This window comes from Zalophus californianus, chromosome 16 (genome assembly GCF_009762305.2).
Source record: "Zalophus californianus isolate mZalCal1 chromosome 16, mZalCal1.pri.v2, whole genome shotgun sequence".
NCBI classification, from domain to species: Eukaryota; Metazoa; Chordata; class Mammalia; order Carnivora; family Otariidae; genus Zalophus; species Zalophus californianus.
In genome coordinates, this window is record NC_045610.1 from 61,259,212 (window position 1) to 61,277,955 (window position 18,744).

Sequence of the window (18,744 nt, forward strand, 5' to 3'; positions counted from 1 at the left end):
CAGTCGGCGAGGACCCGGACGCCGCCAACGCGAGCCGGGCTCTGGCGGCACCAAGAACGAACCCCGATTGTTCGCCCCCCCACCTCGCACCCTCCCCCGAGCAGCCCGGGGTCGGCCCCGCCCGATCGCTCGGCGGCCCTGGGAACGGGCCGGCTCGGGGTGGCTTAGGCGGCCCGGGCCGCTGACCAGAGGGGCTTTCCGGCCGCCGGCTAGGTGCGGGCGAAGGGCCGGGGTGGGCAGGGGTAATGCGAGTTCTTCGGGTTTCGGTTTCCATAGCCTAATTCATTGCAGAACATTTCAGAAATTCTTTTCCTGGGGGGTGGGGGGTGTTGAGGAAGGAGAAGAAGGGCAGCGAGGCCAGCGCAGCGGGGCGTTTTCACCGCGCGCGTCCCGGTTAGCGCGCGGGGCTCGGACCACGGCCAGCCAGGCGGGGTCTGCGGGCGAGTGAGCCCTGGGGGCGCGGGTTCCGGTGCGGCCCCGGCCCTCAGTCCTCTCCCGCGGGGGTGGGCGCGGCTGTTTCGCAGGGAGCGGGTTCTGCGGCGGCGCCCGAGCAGCCAGCGCCCCGGTGCGCCCCTGGCTCCAGCCCAGCCTGCAGGCCCCACGGCGCCCGCGCGCTGGGAGACGGCGCCGGAGGAGGCCACACAGAAAGGGGTGCTCGTAACCCTAGGGCGGCCGAAGCGGCGGCGGTTTTTTTAGTCCTTTAGCTAAAACCCAAGCAAATCTAAAGGAGCCCCAGATTCAGGAGCGCGCGAGCCACGTAAAGTGGGGGCGGCGGTTCTGGGGACCGAGCCCCGCTAGCCCGGGGTGGAGCCCAGCGTTCTGAAGTTTGGTTCTTTCCAAAATGCCCTTGTCATCATTTCTCCGTCCGGCGCGAGGCCCCCTGCCTTCCGCAGCTTTTCGCTCCATTTCCTCCCCTAGACCAGCCAGGCCTGTGGCCACCGCGCTGTCCTCTGCCGCGGCCTCTCCCGGAGCTGGGGGTAGGGGGCTTAGAGCCCCGGGACTGGCGGGTGACGGCTCCGCGGCTTCGGGCCCAGGCCGTGGCGGCCGCGCGTCCCCGCCCCGCGCCTTCCTCCGCCTGGGTTCCGCAGGCCCCTGGAGCCGTTCGCTGGCCGACGTGGAGGCGCTGCGCGGCCTCTCTTCGGGAGCAAAGAACACAAAGAAAAGTCCTTCCAACCCTGTAAGAATCGCAGTTGCACGGACGGGCGACAGCAATTCACCCCCAGTCTGCGTAAAAAGTCTGGCGGGTTGGTGAGCCCGCGATCCGCCCGCGGGGGGTGGAAGATTAAAATTGCTCCTGGCAGCCGAGCCCGCGTCCCGAGAATCGCGAGCAGCTCGCGCTTTCTCGACAATTCTGAAATCTCTTACAGGAAGAAAGAAACCCCACAAAACAAAAGCCTAGCACACACGACTCCCCGGAGGCCGCCGGGAAGCCTCGCACCCCCGCGGGCTCAGCCCCCGGCCCTCGGCGCCTTTGAAGCCGCAGGTTCCAGACCTCCCTACCCTCCTTCTCTCTCTTTTGTCCCTCCCCGAGGCCCCCGGCCTCCGCAGCCCCTCCCCTGACCCCGGCGCGGGCAGCCCCCTCGCCGGCGCTGCCCTGGCCCTGGCGGCTTGGCGCTCGCTTTGCAGGCCCGAGCGGCGGCGACCCGAGTTATTTGTTAGACCGGGGGAGAGAGCTGGCGATCCCTAGAGGCGAGGGAACCCCAAACCCCTTTGTATGAAGTTGAGAGACAAAGAGAACTCTTTGTCTAGGTCCCATTTATTTACAATGCAAAAGTTCTCCGAATAAATATTAAAAAAGCTTATCAGCTGAGCAAATATGTATTCACTTAATACATTATGTTTTCGGTTATAGATTAAATCAAACACAAAATAGTCTGCAAATAAGACATTGTAGAACTCGTAGCATTAAATATAGCAATTTAAAATGGTATTCACGAAATGGAAAACATCTTAGTCGCTCCGTTGTCACGGTGGGACGGCCAAAAAAAAAAATCAGGTTTTCTGCACGGTTCACAATCAAGAATATTGAGCCTACCCATCTCCCTTTTGTTGAAGATGATACCAAACATTAAAATAATGCGGATTTAGGAAATGAGGGGAAATATGCAAAGTGAAAGAGGTTCACGCGGGCGCACGGTCGTGCATTTTCTGTCGCCTGCTTCGTGGCTCCACACTCAGCCTCGAAGTGCACTCCCCTAGTTGGGTGGGGGTGGAAAGAAGGGAGGTGGGGGTGTTTTTAAGTGGCTCTGCCGGGAGGTGGAAACCCATGGCTGAGTCCGGGGGTCTGCTGGGACCTGAGCTAGGGCGAAGGTTGCGCAGGGCGCGGCGGGCTCTCCGCGGCCCGAGGGCTGAGCGGGCCGCCGCAGACCCCCGCGTACCCGGGCTGCGCGGCCGCGCGGAGACCGACTTGGCTCGGCGACCCGGGGCAGGCGCTGCAGGGAGAAATTCTGTGGCCGATTTGGGGCGCTAAGAGAGAACAATTTCTGACTCTGAAAGCACTCCCCCCCCCCCGCCCAAAAGTCCCCAGTCCGCAGAGGAAGATCCTGGGCGAATTTGATTGGGGGGCGGGGTAATTGTTCCAGCCTCGCGGGGAAGCTCCCGGCTCGGGGACGGCAGGCCGGGCACTGCGGCGTGGCCGCCCAGGTGACACCGGCGGCGGACGCAGACTCTTGGGACTCTGGGGAACTGGCCCGGGGGTCCCGGCTTCGGTGCTGGGGGTGGGGGCCTCGTCCCGTTGGAGATGGGGGGGCGGCGCGTTCTAAAGAATGGGCCGAAAGACGCATGGGGGGATGGGAGAAGTGGAGAAAAGGAAGGTTATAAAAAAACAACAACTCTTGAGTTACAATCAATAAAATTACTCGCTTAATTAGCATGGTTATTCGGTTAAGCGGAATGTAGTAAAAGCTGGACCTCGGAATGAGGGGGGAGAGGAAAAAGGCGAGCGTGGACCTCAGGCCTTTTCCTCCGAGACACCTCTGGGCAGCGGGGGAGGGGAGAGGGTGTGCGTGTGAGTGTGTGTGTCTGTGTGTGTGTGTGTGCGTGATGGCTTCGCAGATTTGGGTTTTTATCACCCAGCGGAGCCAGCAGCCTTTTGCCGCGGCGCCCTCGCCGCAGGGACCCGCGGGAACGCGAAGGGGAAGAGGCGAGCGCTGCAGCGGGGTTACCCCAGGCTCCTCGGGGCCGAGCGCGGCCGGGACGGTGCGTGTGCGCGCGGGGACCGGGCGGCCCGGGTGGCCCGGCGCGCGCGCGAGCGGCGGGAGGCGCGCCGAGCGTCCCGGGCCGGGCCGGCCCGTCGGCCGGCCGGCCCGGCCGTGACTCCGGCCGGCGGGCGGGGCGCGGACCCCCCAGGCGAGCCGAGCCCCCGAATCACCGAGTCTCTTCTGCTTGCCTCCGCAGACTATGGACCCGCACGGTGGCCGCCGGCTCGGCGCGCGGCCGCCCGCCGAGGAGCCCAGTCCGCCGGCGTGCTGACCGGCCAGCTACCCCGCCGGTGACTCCGGACGCCGCCTCCTCCGCGCCACCCGCGCGCCGCTCGCGCGCGCCGAGCCGCCCCCGGGCCCCGGCCGCGCTGCTCCGCGGAGGCGGCGGCGGGCCGGGGCCGGGGCCGGGGCCCGGCATGGATGGCCGCGACTTCGCGCCGCCGCCGCATCTGCTGTCGGAGCGCGGGAGCCTGGGCCACCGCAGCGCCGCCGCCGCCGCCGCCGCCGCGCGCCTTGCCCCCGCCGGGCCCGCCGCGCAGCCCCCGGCTCACTTCCAGCCCGGAAAGTACTTCCCGTCGCCGCTGCCCATGGCTTCGCACACAGGTCAGTGCCGGCCGGGGCGGGCGCGGGAGAGGAGGCCCAGCCGAGAGGTGGGCACGGTCCAGGGGGAATGGGCGCGCGCCCGTCCTCGCCTTGGAGCGTTTGCCGAGCAGCCTTCGGTTTCATTTCCCTGCCGGGGCTCCGGTGGCGGGGCCGCCAGCCGGATCATCGCGGTTTAGAGCGGCCTTCCCCGGGGTCCCCGGGGTCTCGGAGGGGCAGCCCGGGAGCCGGCTAAAAATAAAGGCTTTCCCCTCCTGCCCCCCTCCCCCACCCCTTCCTACAGAAAAACTAAATTCCCCGGAAACCTCATTTCTGCATTCTGCATTCACATCCTTAAGACATTCCGGGGCTGGGACAACGAGGCACTTTCTGCGGGAACAAAACGGCTGTTGTGACTGGGGGCGGGGGGCGCCGCGGCCTGGCGGATTAGGGCGGTGTGTGCGCGGGGTGAGCGTTAATAGGGACTGCTGGTGTAAGACGAGCAAATCCTGTTTCTATATAAAGCCTTGAAGTGTCAGGGTGAGAATGCGTTTGCAGGGGCTGTATGTGCTTTAACAAGTGCCTCTGGTATCCTGCTAAAGCCGGACGAAGCGTGGCCAGAGCGCGGCCCAGGCTCGCGGCCCGCGGCCCTGGGGGAGGGCAGCGCCGGGCGCCGGCTTGGGTTGGCTTGGGCTGGGGGCGGCGCGGGGCCGCCTCGGGATTTCGGTGCAGGCGAGTGCGCAGCGAATTTGCTCCAAGGGGAGAGAACGGGGCCGCCCGGCGTTCCTGTCCTCTCGGATCCTCTTCCGGAGAGGGTTGGTCCTTGGCAGGGCTGACCCAGGCCTGCCGAGCAACCCTAACCCCTCTGGGCAGCTCTGATACTCTATTGTAGACCAAGGTTCGAGGAGAAGCAGAGCCAGGCAGCTACCTCGGGGAGACCCTGGGGGTCACTGGCCTTATTAGCCCGCAGAGTTTGCAGGAATAAGGTTTGGGGCTTGGCGAGGGGGCCTGCTGGTCAACCTTGAAGGCTGGGTTGCTCTTGTTTACAGTTTGTTCTAAACACCAGAAATGTTGTTTGCCGCTTTTGGGGGTTTGTTTGTTAATTTGGCAGTTACAGTTATTATTGCTAGCTTGATGAACTGTGAATACTAATAAAATTATATCTGCTTTAATGGGATTACAATTAGTGTGTGGATTAAAACGGATGGAAGACTCGGCTAGAAGGGAAAATGTCAGAAGGGAGGGCAGTCAGACAGAAAAACATAAATTTCCTAAAAAGAAAAAAATATGTAAAATTGTTTAATTACTAATGGGCTTTTAGCATTTACAATGCGGAGAGGTTCAGAAAGTTAGGAGGAGGGAGGAGTGGGGGGGCTGGGCTCCCGGGCTCTGCGGGGCGCGGCGCTGGGCAAGGGGCCTCAGCAAGGCTGCCCTTCTTTCCTTGCTGTTCCCTCTTTCTGCCCTTTTCTTTTCTCCCATCTAGATTTATAACTCGAAAGAGGAAACGTACTTGCTTGGGAGATTGGTGATTTAAAAATATCTGTCCTGGCTGTCCCTGAAGTTAAGTGTCTCTCCTGCCCCTGCGTTGACGATGCTGCCCACCCAGCTCAGCCCACACTGGGGGGCTGCGGCTCAGGGCTCATGTTGGCCGCAGGGGCAGTGCAGCCTCCCTACCAGCCCCTTCTGCTGGCTGTGGGCTTGCAGCCCCTGCTGAGGGAGGGGAAGGCTGAGCCTGCAGGTTGGGCGATGGGGAGGGAGCAGCTGCAACCCCCCTCACACACATGCTGTGCCCACTAGCCTGGCAGGTAGTGGCATCCCCGAGACAAGGGTCTGGAAGGGCCCCTGACGCTGAGGCTTCCCCAGGGCCGTCGCACTCTGCGGAGGCCCAGCCAGGTGGGATTCCCCGTCAGTTCAGGTCACAGCTGCCTTCCCCTGTCCCCACTCATCAACCCACAGCCTGGTCAGGTCTTGGTCAGCCGCCGCCATGTCCCTTTTCTGTTTTTGCCAGGTGCAGGCGCCACCAAGTCAGGTGGGAATGTGGACGGGGTGGCCCGGACCATTGTCTTGCTCATTCCAAGTTTGAGCACGTGGTTCTTGGAACGGAGGCCATGCTGGGTTTGGAGATACTGGGTGGGCGCTGGCCTGGTCTGTGTCCTTGACCTAGACCCAGCCCTCCTCCCCATACGCAGGGCGCTCTAGAGGGGGGCTGAAGGGCCACGTGTTCCCTGTCCCTGGAGGCCATAGGCACCCCACCAGAGAGACCTATTGTGCTTGGGGGTGCCCAACCCATTAGTGACAGAAAGGCTGGCCGAATGGGCATCCAGCTAGGAACATCTGCCGTTGAAAGCCTTCTGAAATTGCTGAAAGCCAGAATACTGTCTTGGTTTTCAAAATTTAGCTACATCAAATTTTTTAAAGGAATTATACCCCAGATCACTTTGCTTTGGTCTGTATCTATATATGATCTAGTTTCGAAAGGAAAAAAAAAGTACAATCAAGTTAAAAACATTTTTCTTCCCATTTGTGTGCGGATTTCCAAATGGCTAGTTTGGCGGACTTTCTTCCCATTTCCGCGGACGGTCTCTGAGCTGCCGGCCAGGCCAAGCCGCCCCTCCCAGCTCCCACTGTTCCGACCGCCCCCGTCGAAAGGAATACTGCTCCGAAGCTCCTTCCTGTGTGTCCAGGTCCAACGGGGAGTAAGGCCCAGCCACCAGGGATGGAGCCCCCAGCTTCCCAGGACTCCTCATCCCTGGCTCTGCCACCCAGGCTGAGCCCAGGGGCTCCCCGCCCCCGCCCGCCCGCCTGCGCTGCCCCACCCAATGCTTTCAAGACGTCAGCTTGAGGACCCTGATGGGACGTTGGGCTCCAGGGTTTCTGCCATTGTTTTTCTAAAAATGAAAGTGCTGGTAGCTTTATAATCGGGCTGTAGGGTTTTACGGTAAAGTGCTGCTCCAGTAACCTTGTCACCAAAAGGTGCAATTAAAATGTTTGGAATCATTATTTTTAGTGCAGTGTTAGATTTTGTCTCTAATACAGATGGTCCGGAGGCAAAGCTGTGAAATCTAGGGGGAAAAAAAAAAAAAAAGGAAAATCAACAACGCATCAACCCAAGATTTTTCACCGGCACTACTGCCTGGAGCGGTTGGGGACCGCGCCTCTCCCGGCATGTTGAAAAAAGAGGCGGCCGGGCCTGGGAGAAGCCGGTCCCCACCCCCTCTTCCGGCCGGGTCAGCGCCTGTCCTCCATCCTTCTCTGTCCGTCCAGCCCTCAGGCCAAGCCTTCGAGAACCACCGGGCCTCTACCCAAGGCAGGCGGAGGTGCCGATTTCCACGGTCTGGCTGTGGGTTGGGTTCTTCTCTCTGCCTCTTCTCTTGTCTCTTTTGGGGTGTAAATGTCCCGGCCTGGAAGCCAGGTGCCTGGGCGGAGGGGAGCTTGGGAACAAACAGGGCGGCAGGTCCCTTCTGTTGGGAGTACGGGAAACTTCCTTGCAAAACGCGCTTCTCATTGCCAACCTCGAAAAGAAAGAAAGCAAAACACGCTGGAGGAAGAAAGATAATTTCCTAGTGTGAAAAGACCCCATGAAAGGTTCCCCTCCCTCATCATGTGATATTTTTTTGTGAAGAAAAAAATACATTTTCGTAAATACCTCATTAACTCAATGACACGATGGTGTTTCTGCAACAGTTACCAACATTAAGTAGGTGTGAAAAGAGTTACTTTCTGAAGACTCTACCCATCCTGCTCGGGAAGTGACAGAACCAGACATCAAAGCGGGCCGCCCCGCTGCAGAGCCCCGGGGATCCGGCGGCCGCATAGACCGGCCCGGCCACAGCCGCCCTGCCCGCCCCTCCGAAGCCATTTTTGGAATGTGGGTTTTTTCTCAGTGGGGCTTGTGCTGCCCCTGTCTGATTATCGCCTATAAGGATATTCCTATAGGAATATTCAGGTCACGTGAGTAATAAAACAAATTAGCCAGCGAGGCAGGGAGCGGCCTCATACAGATAGCACATCGCCCCTGGAAAACACACTCACCCCCAAACGCTCCCGGGTTATTCTTAGAAATCTCCCTCCTCTGCCTTGAGACTGGGTTCAACAGCCCGCACAGACAGGACCGAACGCATAGGAGTCTGTTAGAATAACACGGATGAGGCTAAAAATACCCCTCAGAAACACACATAAAAAAGCCAAATCCAACAACAGAACGAGCTAAAAATATTCCAGGCTTTGGCAAAGAGCACAGAGTTAAATAAATTATACAAGAGCCATTCATGGGAGCAAGTTGACTTTCTCTCTTACGGGAACTTGGTTCAAGCTAATAAAAATAATAATTTACTGGCCACTGAGCTTTGCATGAGTTTAAAATTTAATTGGTGGGGCTTCTGGCGTTTGTCACTTCTTGGCGATTAGTGGGCTTGCCCTGGCCTGGGGCAGGGTGGGGAGGGGGCGCCGGGCCTGGGGTCCCTGGAAGCACAGGACAGTGTCTCCTCAGGAGGAGGGCCTGGATGAAAGGGCAGGATGCCCAGGAGGCCGAAGGAGGAGGGAGGCTGGGGGGGGGGGCGGTCAGGGGAGGCAGAAAAGAGACAGGCTAGGTGCAGCTATTTTAATTTGATAAATGATCGTACACCTTTAAGAGTGTGTTTTAACAATCAAGATACACTCCAGCAAGTTGATAGGATGTTCGCTGTCAACTTACATATGTCATCAGAGTGGGCTGCGAGCATAAATAACGTGCTGGAGGGCGCGGGATGCGCAGCAGCCTCGGCGGGAGCTGGGCAGGTAGCACCCCTGTCCCCTGGCTGGTGCTTCCCTCTCCCGGTGTCTGGGGTCAGTGGTCAGAGGAGGGTAGGAGTGTGTGTGTGTGGGGGGGTGCACTTTGGTGGAGGTCTTTCATCTCTAGGGAGTTCCCAGGTCTCCCCGCCAAAATAAGAGTTGGGTCGGCTTTGGTTGAGAAGCCACCGCGGGGAGGACCCGAGGCAGGAACTGCAGCATTGGCTGTGTCTTCAGGCAGCAGATGTCTACATTCAGCCACTTCCAGGAATGTTAAATTTCCACCCAGGGATTAGGGTCAGGGTAATCCCCTTTGGTCTCTTCTCTTCCTTGTTGTTCCTTAGTGGACCGCCCCCGGAAATCCCTGGGGGCCCTCCTAACTCCTAAAAGACTACACTTCCCAGGACGCCCCTGGTCTGGCTCCAGGGGGTCGGGGGGGGGGGTTCCCAAGCCCCAGAGAGTTCAGCCAGTACCACTGGGAATGAGTGCTTTCCAGGAGGGCAGAGAGATGCGGTGGTCACCACCCCCCTGCAGCCCCCCTTGCTTGCCTCCGGGGAGAGGCCTCTGGGCCGCAGCCGTGGGGAGCTGCCCTGCACGCTGCACCCTGAGTGGCCGCTGTCTGGATTGGCGTGACCAGGGTCTCTGGGGATTCCCACCAGCCCCGCTCCCCCATTTCTGCCCCTGGCTCGTGCCTTCCCTCAGTGTGTGGGCTTCTCGCAGGGGCCCTGGTCTCCTCCTTGAGGGCCAGCCTGGAAGGGACACCAGGGCCCTGCCTGGCCCCTGGGCTGGTCTCTGTCACGGAGTGCCACAAGAAGACCCTTCACAGCCTTTGGCGTGGCGCGTTCTCCCGCATTCTCCTGGCCTCATGTCTCCGGTCCTTGCCCGAGCCAGGTCGATCTGCATGCAGCCTGGGAGTGACTTCTGGCAGTTTCTGAGAAGAAACCGGCCCCCCGGGACAGATGGCCTAGGCCCCTCCGCAGGACAGCCTGGCGCATCATCACCTGTCCAGAGAAGGTTCTCAAACCGGCCTCTGCCTGCAGCCTCCTGGAGAGTTGGCCTCTCGGGGGTGCCCCTTGGAGACAGCCTCCCCCCACCCCCCAGGTCCTCCTGCAGCATCACGTTACTTTCTCCACGTGTGACTTCGGGGTGTCAGGGTGCACAGCACGCGCCCTGTTTGGCAGATGGGTGACATGCTCTGATGTCCCCCCACCCCTGCTCGTCCACCAGGGAACAGCGCCCGGTTTCCCGGTCCCCATTAACCTCTGGGGCCTCCTTTCTCACACCAAAGACGGGATCAGGACACAATCAAAGCCCGTGTGGGGCATCTAGGAAGTGTCCCGCGGCCCCCCACCCCCAGCCCCGAGAGAAGGTGGGGCCTCAGGAGCCCAGAGCTGGGGGCTGCCACTCCACCTTGGCTCTGACGTTTTTATGGGATAATATACCGTTTAGATCACACAGGTCTGTTTGACAGTGGGCCGCCCCTGTTTGTTGTAATATATACTATCCGTGCGTCCTGTGGCCCCATGAGCAGCCGCCCCCGGAGGACAGGCGACCAGAGCCCCCCCCCCCCCCGCCCCGGGCCGTGCTGGAGGAGCTCGGGGGCGCTGCGATTGCCCCGGGGCCGCACAGGCCTGGCCGGGAGGCGTCAGCGCCCAAGCTGGGAGCCAGGGGCTGCTGGGAGCCAGGAGCTGGCCTCCGAGGGCCGCAGCAGCTGTCTGGGCGATTAGGTTCCAGATGGGATCAGCCAGGAAGCGGGTTTTTTTCATTCTGACCTGGGGTGGGGGGAGGAGGAGAAGGGAATGAACAGGTGGGTTGGGTTCCCTCCCCTCCCTGCTCCGGGGCCCCCCAACAAAGAGTCCAGTGTCTTTAGATGCAAATGCTTTTGAGGCTCGGTGGGGGGGGGGAACCCACTGTGTGCCTGGAACCGGAAGGAAAGATGAAGCAGCCCCTCCCCCTCCGCAGGGCAGGAACTTGGTTTTCCACTGGAAATTTCCAGAAATGGGGGAGGGGCGAGAGGACTGGCGTGCTGTCCGCAGAAGCCTCTAAGCAGCTGGCTGGTGTCCCCCAGGGTGGCCTGGGGGCAGTGCCTTCTTGGGGCACCCCGCCAAGAAAGAGAGAGTCCTGACGTAAATTACGTAAGGACTGAACCGCTCGTGCCATCTTCCCGGGACGGGACGGCAGGTCTTGGGTGGGTCCCTCGGCCTGTCCCTCGGGGAAGCCAGGGGCTTTCCTCCTCGGGACTTCCACAGGCGGCTCCAGGGCCGGGCACTGGGGTGGCCCCTCCGTCTCGGAGGTGGGCATGCTGAGCTCAGCTGGACAGGGGAGAGAAGAAGGCCCGCCGCGGATAGCTGGACGAGAGACCCGAGGAGCTGAGCCCAGGGTGGGGACACGGTGGTAGGAGTGGGCTGGGCCTGCGCTGCCGCCCGGCGTCCACCCAGCAGCACCGTGGGATGGGCTCTGCCTCAGGGGCCGACAGGCACTGCCTCCGGGCACAGCCCCCGTCCCCTCTGTGGGCAGAGGCGGAGGCCCACCCCGCAGACCCCGACGGGGCAGCCAGCACGTCCATGGACTGAGCTTACGCGTGCCCCCAGTGCATGGACGCAGGTCGCATCCTGCTCACCTGTGCTCACGCCACCGGCCAGGTCTTCACGCTCACCCACAACCAGCCTTCAAGGAATCCCATTCCAGCGCCCCTGGGAGAGCCAGGTGTCCGGTGACCTGAATGTGCATGCTGGTGCGTCGCCACTTCCTGCCACCTGCTCTGTCCTTCAGCTCCTGGGCCCCTGCCAGGGTGGAGCCCACTCGGGGCCCTCACTTGCACAGCTTGGCCCCGGCCAGCCGCGCGCCTTGCTTTAGCTCCTTTGTGCTCTCTCTCACGGTGGACCCCTGGAGACCCCAGCCTCCCCTTGCAGGAAGGGCTCCCCATACGAAGTTCCCACCATTCCCAGGACTCAGCGTCTGCACCCAGCCACCCACAGGCTCTGGTCACTGTGCCGGCCCAGGCCCCTTCTCAGCTCCCCTTCCCTGCCCCTCCTGGAGCCAGCCCCAGCCCGTTCTCCAGGGGGCCGCGGACACAGCCGCTGTGCCCAGGCTTGTCACACGTTCTATCTGCAGCTGGTCCCACCGGGGCCTGGCCTCACCTACTCTCAGAGCCCCCCAGTGATTCTGCGGTGCAGCTCTACCCAGGCCCCCCCCAGCCCTGAACGTGCCCCCACATTCTGCTCAGATTCTACCTCTCCTTCCCTGGAGGACCTCTCTGGGCCTCCAGCCCATCTCCTGTCCCATGTGCTGTGTGGCCTCCAGGCCCCGACCCTCCTGGGTGCCCTGAGCCCCCAGGCTGCACAGCAGCCCCTGCCCACCTCCCCAGACCAGTGCTGGTGGGGTTGATGCCCTTTCCCGTGGGGCTGCAGGGTCCTGAGTCTGGCGTGTCCTCCGTCCCTTCATTCCTGCTGGAGCTGGGCCACCCAGGACGGTGGGGGCCCCTAGGTGTGCGCCACGCTTGGGTGGCACACACGCGCCTGTGGGTATGAGAAGAGCCTTGCTCAGGTTTTCTCCTGCAGTTTCACTCCCACATTGGAGAAAAGGGAGGATAAGGACCCGCTCTGGGAGAACCGAGTTAGGGAGAGAGGTGGGAGACGTGCCAGGGTCTGCACTGACCCTTCACTAAAAACCAAGGTGCCCTGCCCCCATACCTGAGCGCAACATGGGGCCATGCATGCTGGCAGTGCCCTCTGCGTGTCCCCAGCTTGTGGGGACACCTCCCGGGGGCCGGGTCAGCATCTCCTCACCTTCCAGAAACATCTTCTGTCATTGACAGAGGCTCCCAAGCTGTGTGTGCCACATTTTAAAAGGTGTCAGCGCTAAACAGATTGGCAGAGTGAGCTGTCCCCCTGTTAGTGTCACACCTGGCGGCAGGGGTTGGGGGCAGAAGCCAGAGGCTTCACTTGAGTCCTAGGGCAGTGGTGGGTGAGGAGGGATGCTGGGGAGGGCTGCCCCTCTCCTCCTGGTCGGTGGCTGCGCGGGCAGTGGACTCAGGGGTGGGATGGGGGCCACCAACCAAAGGAAAATGAGGGACACGGGAGCAGGGAGAAGGCAGGGGCTGTGGGTCTCCCCCCTTGCCCTCTGTGGCATCTCCATTCCGGGCAGGCAGGCTCTTCACGCGGTGCCACTTTGCTGTTTGGACCTCGAGCCCTGGGAGCCGGCTCCTGGTTCTCTGGCTCGACACCTGGCCAGGGAGGTGTGCGTGGTGGGACTGGTCGTGTCCAGGCCTTCTGATAGCCGGCGGCCCCTGCTCTGCGTCTTCGGAGCCCGTTAGAGCTGGATGGACACACACACACTTGTACACACCCCGGCCCCAGGATGTGCCCCGAGGCCGGGAAAGAAAGTGACTGGTGCCTGTGTCTGGCAGGAGGGGCTGCTTCCCTGGGGACAGGCAGGGAGGCACATGGGCACCTCCTGGAGGCCCCCCTTCACAGGTCACAGTCCCTCCAGGCCCTCCCCGTGGTCTGTCTAGAGGTCCAGTGGTCTTGAGCACAGAGGTAGAAAACGGGTTCTGCCTCCTGCACTGGCCCTGGGGGCCTGCCATCCTCCTGGCTGGCTTTTGCTTCTGGGGGCCATAGGCATGGGGGCTCGTCAGATGTGTCTGGGGCTTCTCACAGGGTTTGACATCATGGGGATGAAGATGGAGACCCTGGGTCTGGGCAGGGCAGTCTGCAAGTCTGGGAGCCCCACAGATGGAGTGGGGGTGCTGAGCATCTCTCTCCGGAGACCATGGGGGCCGTCCAAGGCCAGAGGCAGGATGGCTCCAGGGTCCTTGGGCAGATGACCCGGGGCAGGTCCCCGGGGGGTGGGTCAGCGGGGGGGGGGGAGGGGGCTGGGGGGGATGTTTCTCTGAGCGTCTCTCTTCCCTCTCATTTCTCTGTGCGAGCGTGAAGAGATGCTAGTGATGGGGGGCCGGGACTCCGGCCTTGAGCCGTGAGTGGGCCTGGGGTCTCTCCTCTCCCTGCGCATCTGTCCCCAGCCCACCCTCCTCGTCCTCAGCCCTCCAGCCCTCCCCCACTGTGGGTGTGCGCTGCACCCTCCCCTCTGCTCCCCCTTTTCTGTACCCTCAAACCCCGACCCCAGACAGGCACCTGTGCCCAGACCTGAGGTGGAGTTCAGCGAAGGAGCGTGAGGCTTAGGGAGGACAGAGGGCTGGGGAGACCCCCGGGGGGGAGTCGGGTGGTGACGGCCGACTTGCAGATGGGGAGGGTCACCCACCCACAGCAGGCTGGCTCTGTCCTCTGCCGGGACGGGAGGCCCGGAAACTTTGAGGTCAGCGCCGGCCTCCCTGTCTCCTTCCTCCCTTCCTTCCTTCCCTTCGTGCCTCCCTCCTCTGGCTCTCCGTGGGCAGCCCCTGACCCCTGCACAACTGCCGGGAGGCCCCGGTGGGCTGACGGCCAAGCCCGCCTGGGTGTGTGGTGGCCCCAAGTGGTGGCGGGTGGGAGATGTGTGTCCTCTGGAGGCATCTCCGACTCCCTTTCCCCTCCCCTGCCCACCTGCCCCGGGGGAGCCCTGAGCTTCCGGTGGTTTCTAGCCTTCCTACTCCCCCTCTGCCTCATAGCTCCACCCCAGCCCGCGCATCTCCGTGGGGTCCCTCCCCACAAACCCTCCCCGTCCTGCTTCCCTCCCAGCCCCCTGCTCAGGTTCCCGTCCGTCCCCGTCCCCACAGGCAGGCGCCTCGCACTCAGCAGGGCACCAGCCCAGATGCCTCCTCCCCAGCACTCCCCGGGGCCCTGGCGGCCCCCAGGCGGTGGGTTCGGGGCCCGGGCGTGGACAGGAATATGGTGAGGGCGGAACTGGGGCTCCCACCTGCCTTCTGGCCTCAGCAGTGGCACCTTGTAGAACGGTGACAGCAGACCCCTTTGTCCCTGGCCGGGATGCACGGCAGGGAGCGGAGCTGGACTCTGGCACCCACAGGACACGCCGGGTGTGCCCAGTGGGGCAGTTGTCCTGCCCACCCAGCCTGCCGTGTGCCCCAGCCACCCCAGCCAGCGGGTCACTCATGGGCACTTTGCCTGAAGCCAGTCCCCTTTTCGAGACTTTTTGCATCCCTTTGGGTCTCCTAAAAATAAGCTTTTAATTTATTTTAAATTAACACTAGAATTAAATCTAAATTAAGTTGTAATGCATCTTTAGGCCAGCTCTTAAAAAGTCCTCAACGTGTGTGAATACAGATGAGATTGAGAAAAGTTGGGAAGATGTACATGAGACTATCCCATCCTTCATGACCTGTTGTAGATTCGGTGACAAATACCTAGTAGAAATCCAGAACGATTAAGAAAGAAGGGCCCTTGCGTGGGAGAGGAGTAAACGGTCCTTGGAATGCCAGATGCAAGGGGAGGGGGCCAGGACGAGACCCCGTACAGGGACCTCCATGGTTGCTGGTGCCTTTAGTGGTCAAAGGCTGAGGTGACCTTGGGCTTGGCTTGAAGGGAAGCTGGGCCATGGGGGAGCTGGGGGTGCATCTGTGTGTCTGTGTCGCTGGAGTCAGGAGGCTGCCGTTGGCCAGGGTGGGGCTGGGGGGAACTTCCCACATAAACTCGGATTTCTGGTTTTTCTGCGGAAGCAGATCTGTGCCCTGAGTTGCTGATTCCCCTCCTGGTCCTTCCTGAAGGTTTCTTCTTTGCTCTGGGCTCCACTGTACATGCAGCAAAACCCCTCCCCACCCAGGTTCCGTGGCTTCTCTATGTATTAGTTAGCTATTGCTGTGTAACAAATCATCCCAAACTTGGCAGCTTAAAGCAGCAAACATTATCACCTCATACTCTCTGTGGCTCAGGAGTCTGAGTCAAGGTGTCGGCCGGGGCTGTGGGCATCTCAAGGCTCAGCGGTGGGGGGGCCCCATTCCCAGCTCCCCCTGGGGCTGCCACAGGCCTCGGTTCCTTACGGGGGTCTGGCGGGGGACAACGGTTCTGCAGAAGTGAGTCTAATCCCACCCACACTTGGGAGGGGACTACATAAAGGCATGAATACCAGGGGTCAGGGGTCGTTGGGAGCCCCACTCGATCTGGACCCCTCTTGAGGCTGTAACTGCCCTGATAGGCCCAGCTGCAGGCCCCGGGGGTGGTCCTCCGCGTCCCCCCACACTCCCGGGCTCCCTGCATGGGGCCTGGCCAAGCCCCCGGAGAATGCCCTCCTTCCCAGCCTCTCTCCCCTCTGGTCTAGCTCCGCCCCCTCCCTGCCCCACAACCCTGTCATCACTTCCTCACAGTGACCGCACCCTGGCTTGTCCCCTCCGAAAGCCTGCTGCCTGCTCCGTGGAGGGCCCCAGATAAACGTGGACCTGCTCCCCTGTGGGCCGGGCACGTTGTCCACGGCAGCGCGGCAGTTGTCCGCTCCAAGACTTGCCACCAGCAGGCCAGTGACTTGGCCCCAAAATGGCCTCGAGGACAGTAAGGGTCACCGAGAGATCCAAGGACCATTGTTGGAGGCCAGGGTGCCTGGCTTGTGGTTTCCTCAGATTCCAGGCTGGGCCGCGCTGAGGGTGGGTGACCCCACACGTGGCGGTCGTTCTCCGTAATCATTTGTCTAATGAATGAGCCGGGTTAGAGTTTCACTGTGTGGACGGAGCCCAGGGCTCCGGCTGTGGCTTGGGTGACAGGGTTTGGGCACTGTGAGATCCGCGCAGCGCTTTTTCCTGCTGTTCCTGAACCAGGAGCCTGTCCCGGTGAGATCAGCAGGTGGCCTGGGCTTACCTGCCCGCCGCCCCCCCCCCCCCAGCCCCCTGGAGCCAGTGCAGGTCAGGGCAGACCCTGGGCAGCCTCGCCAGGCCCTGGGTCCCCCCGAGGAGTAGGGAGCTGGCCCTCGGCCTGGCCACTGGACAGGGAGCCAGAGGTCAATGTGCATTTGTGGCCTCTAGCCCCTGAGGCTGCGTGCGAGGTGCCCTTTGGGGACCTTGTCCTGTCTGGGCAGCCCAGCACAAAGTCCCCTTCCCTCCTTTGGCGGCAGAGCCTTTTCTGCATGCAATACTTGCTTGGAGCCCAGGCTGTGAATTGGGGCGAGGGGATCAGTTCTTAGGCTCGGGGACAAGTCCCCTGGGGCAGACGGGGTCCTGGTGGCAGAGCTCAGTGGGACCACTTGCTTGCCCTGTGGTCACATTGGGAGCAACGTGGAAGCACAGGCCTCGGGGCTGGAAGCCCAGGGCTGGTTCTCTGCCCCAGTGCCTCTCACCCCGGCCCCTTGCAGGCCCTAGGCCTTGGGGAGCTGGGGAGCATAGGGCTGGATGCTGAGGTGCAAGCTGCAGGGGACGCTGCTGCATTTTCCCTCCGGTGGAAATTTCTGCTGGGTTGCCCCAGGCCTGACCCCCCCATGGGCTCCCCTGGGCTGGCTTCCAATCCAGCCCCGTTCTGGAGGCCGCCGTCCGCCTCAGGACTGCTCCTCTCCCTGGGGGTCTCAGCGCCGTGGGCTGCGGGTCGCCCGCCCCAGAGCTCCTTGTCTTACTCTGCGCCTCAAGGGTCCCCAGAAGCACCATGGTTTTACCTCTGAGAAGTGAGGTCTTCCCTCTCCTGAGGCTTACTGTTTCTGGGGACGAGAACTCCCCATCTCTGTACTTGTGAGGGAGTAGGTGGTTTGTCGCAGCAGCGGCAGCCGCTAGAAGAAACCACAAGGGCGCAGACAGCGCACGGGGCACACCCCACCCCGCGCCTGCCACGCTGTCCTGCGAGCACTGTGGGCCGAGCACTGTGCGCCGGGTGGGGTCTGCGCCTCCCGCCAGGAGCCAGTGACGGCCCCCGGGGGAGCCAGGCCTTTCCCTGCTCCTGGCCCCGGGGCCTGAGAGGCAGTGGGGGAGGCCGGGATGGGGTGCGGAGGGCTGGCCCGTCAGAAGGTCGGGCTCCCTGGACGTCTCGGCCAGGAGAGGCCCAGGTCCCTGTCTGCTGGGAGCGGAGCGTTGGGTGTGGGTGCTGGGCAGGCCCCGATCCAGTCTCCCTCCCCGGGCCCCTTGAGGATTTGGTCTCACTCTGCGGCTCTCTGGCGAGTCACCTCAGCTCTCTTGGTAGGACACCTCTAGGCCCCCACGTGGCCCAGGGCATAGCTTGGCAGGCGGCCCCGGGGGGGGGGGCGCCCTCCTCTGCCGGCACCTCCCCCCACACCACTCCTGCAGGGCGATGCAATCTCGCTGAGAAATAAACAGCATTTTTCGTTGATTAGACCCCAGCCTTTCCTCCATCTCCCTCCCCGTGGCCGCCCTAGCTCACATCCCACAGAGCATTTGCCAGCTCTCACGTGCTCATCGAGGCTTCTCCTCTCCGTGTCCCCAGGCTCTCCCGTGTGTGCGCGTTTGTCCTCGGGTGCTCCCCGGCTCTCTGCCCTTCCTGCTGGTCTCCCCTCCTTCAGGCCCCCCCCACCCGGCCATGAGCAAACCCCTGCAGCTGAGAGGCCCCCCTCCTGAGCTGGGCCCTTCTCAGGGCCCACAGGTGGCCGCGTGCTTTCGAGGGGGGTTGGGGTCAGGCGGCTTCATCCTAGGGTCCCTCTGGCCACCCCACCTTGCCCACACCCCCTGCTCTCCGGGGCATCTGGGTCAGTCCGTTGCTGTTACTTTGTTCTCCGTAGTTGAGTTGCTGGGACCCTGGACTCACCTGGGGCCCACGCCTGGCCCTGCGCCTCTTCTGCAGGGGCTAGATGGGTGGTTAGCCGCTTGGAGGCATGGCCGGGTGCTGAATGGAGAGCCCTGCGTGGAGTCTGGCTGGGTTTCACAGAGGAGGCTGGGTGCCAACTGAGCCTTGAGAAATAAAGAGTCGGGAAGGGGTAGCCCTGGAGTGTGAGCGCTGGTGTGGCTAGATCGAACCATACCTGCAGGAGTGGGCGGGGAAGCAAGGACAGAAAGTTGGCCCTGTCATCAGGGACCCACAGAACTTCTTGAGAAAGAACTGGTCTCTCTTTCTCAGAGACCAGAGGCTGGTCCATGCAGTGACCTGTGGCGATCTCGGGTCCCCCTCCTGGCCCCACACCAGGACACTGCGGCCCAAGTCAGGCCCTTGGTCCCCGGTCCTTCTCGGGCACGAGGGAGCAGAAGCTGGCCTGAGTGCTTGCAGTAGCCAGGGGAAGCTCTCCCAGCCCAACATGGTAGCTGACCCCACGGCTGGAGGTCATGACCCCAGGGCACACAGCTGTCCCTGTCCCCTGGCCTGCCCCCATGGAGCTCACCAACACACACCAG

General features: G+C 62.2%; 1 protein-coding gene across 2 annotated transcripts in view; it reads left to right on the top strand.

Moving 5' to 3' along the window:
• The first annotated feature begins 3,566 nt into the window (after positions 1–3,566).
• Positions 3,567–18,744, top strand: part of BAHCC1 (BAH domain and coiled-coil containing 1) — a 59,905-nt gene continuing 44,727 nt past the window's right edge. Inside the window, exon 1 of one of the 2 annotated variants that reach the window (XM_027567487.2) lies at positions 3,567–3,803. In XM_027567487.2, the coding sequence (XP_027423288.2) occupies positions 3,617–3,803 (187 nt within the window). In that variant the 5' untranslated portion in view covers positions 3,567–3,616. The remainder of the gene's footprint in view (positions 3,804–18,744) is intronic. The other variant, XM_027567485.2, reaches the window with a different exon arrangement.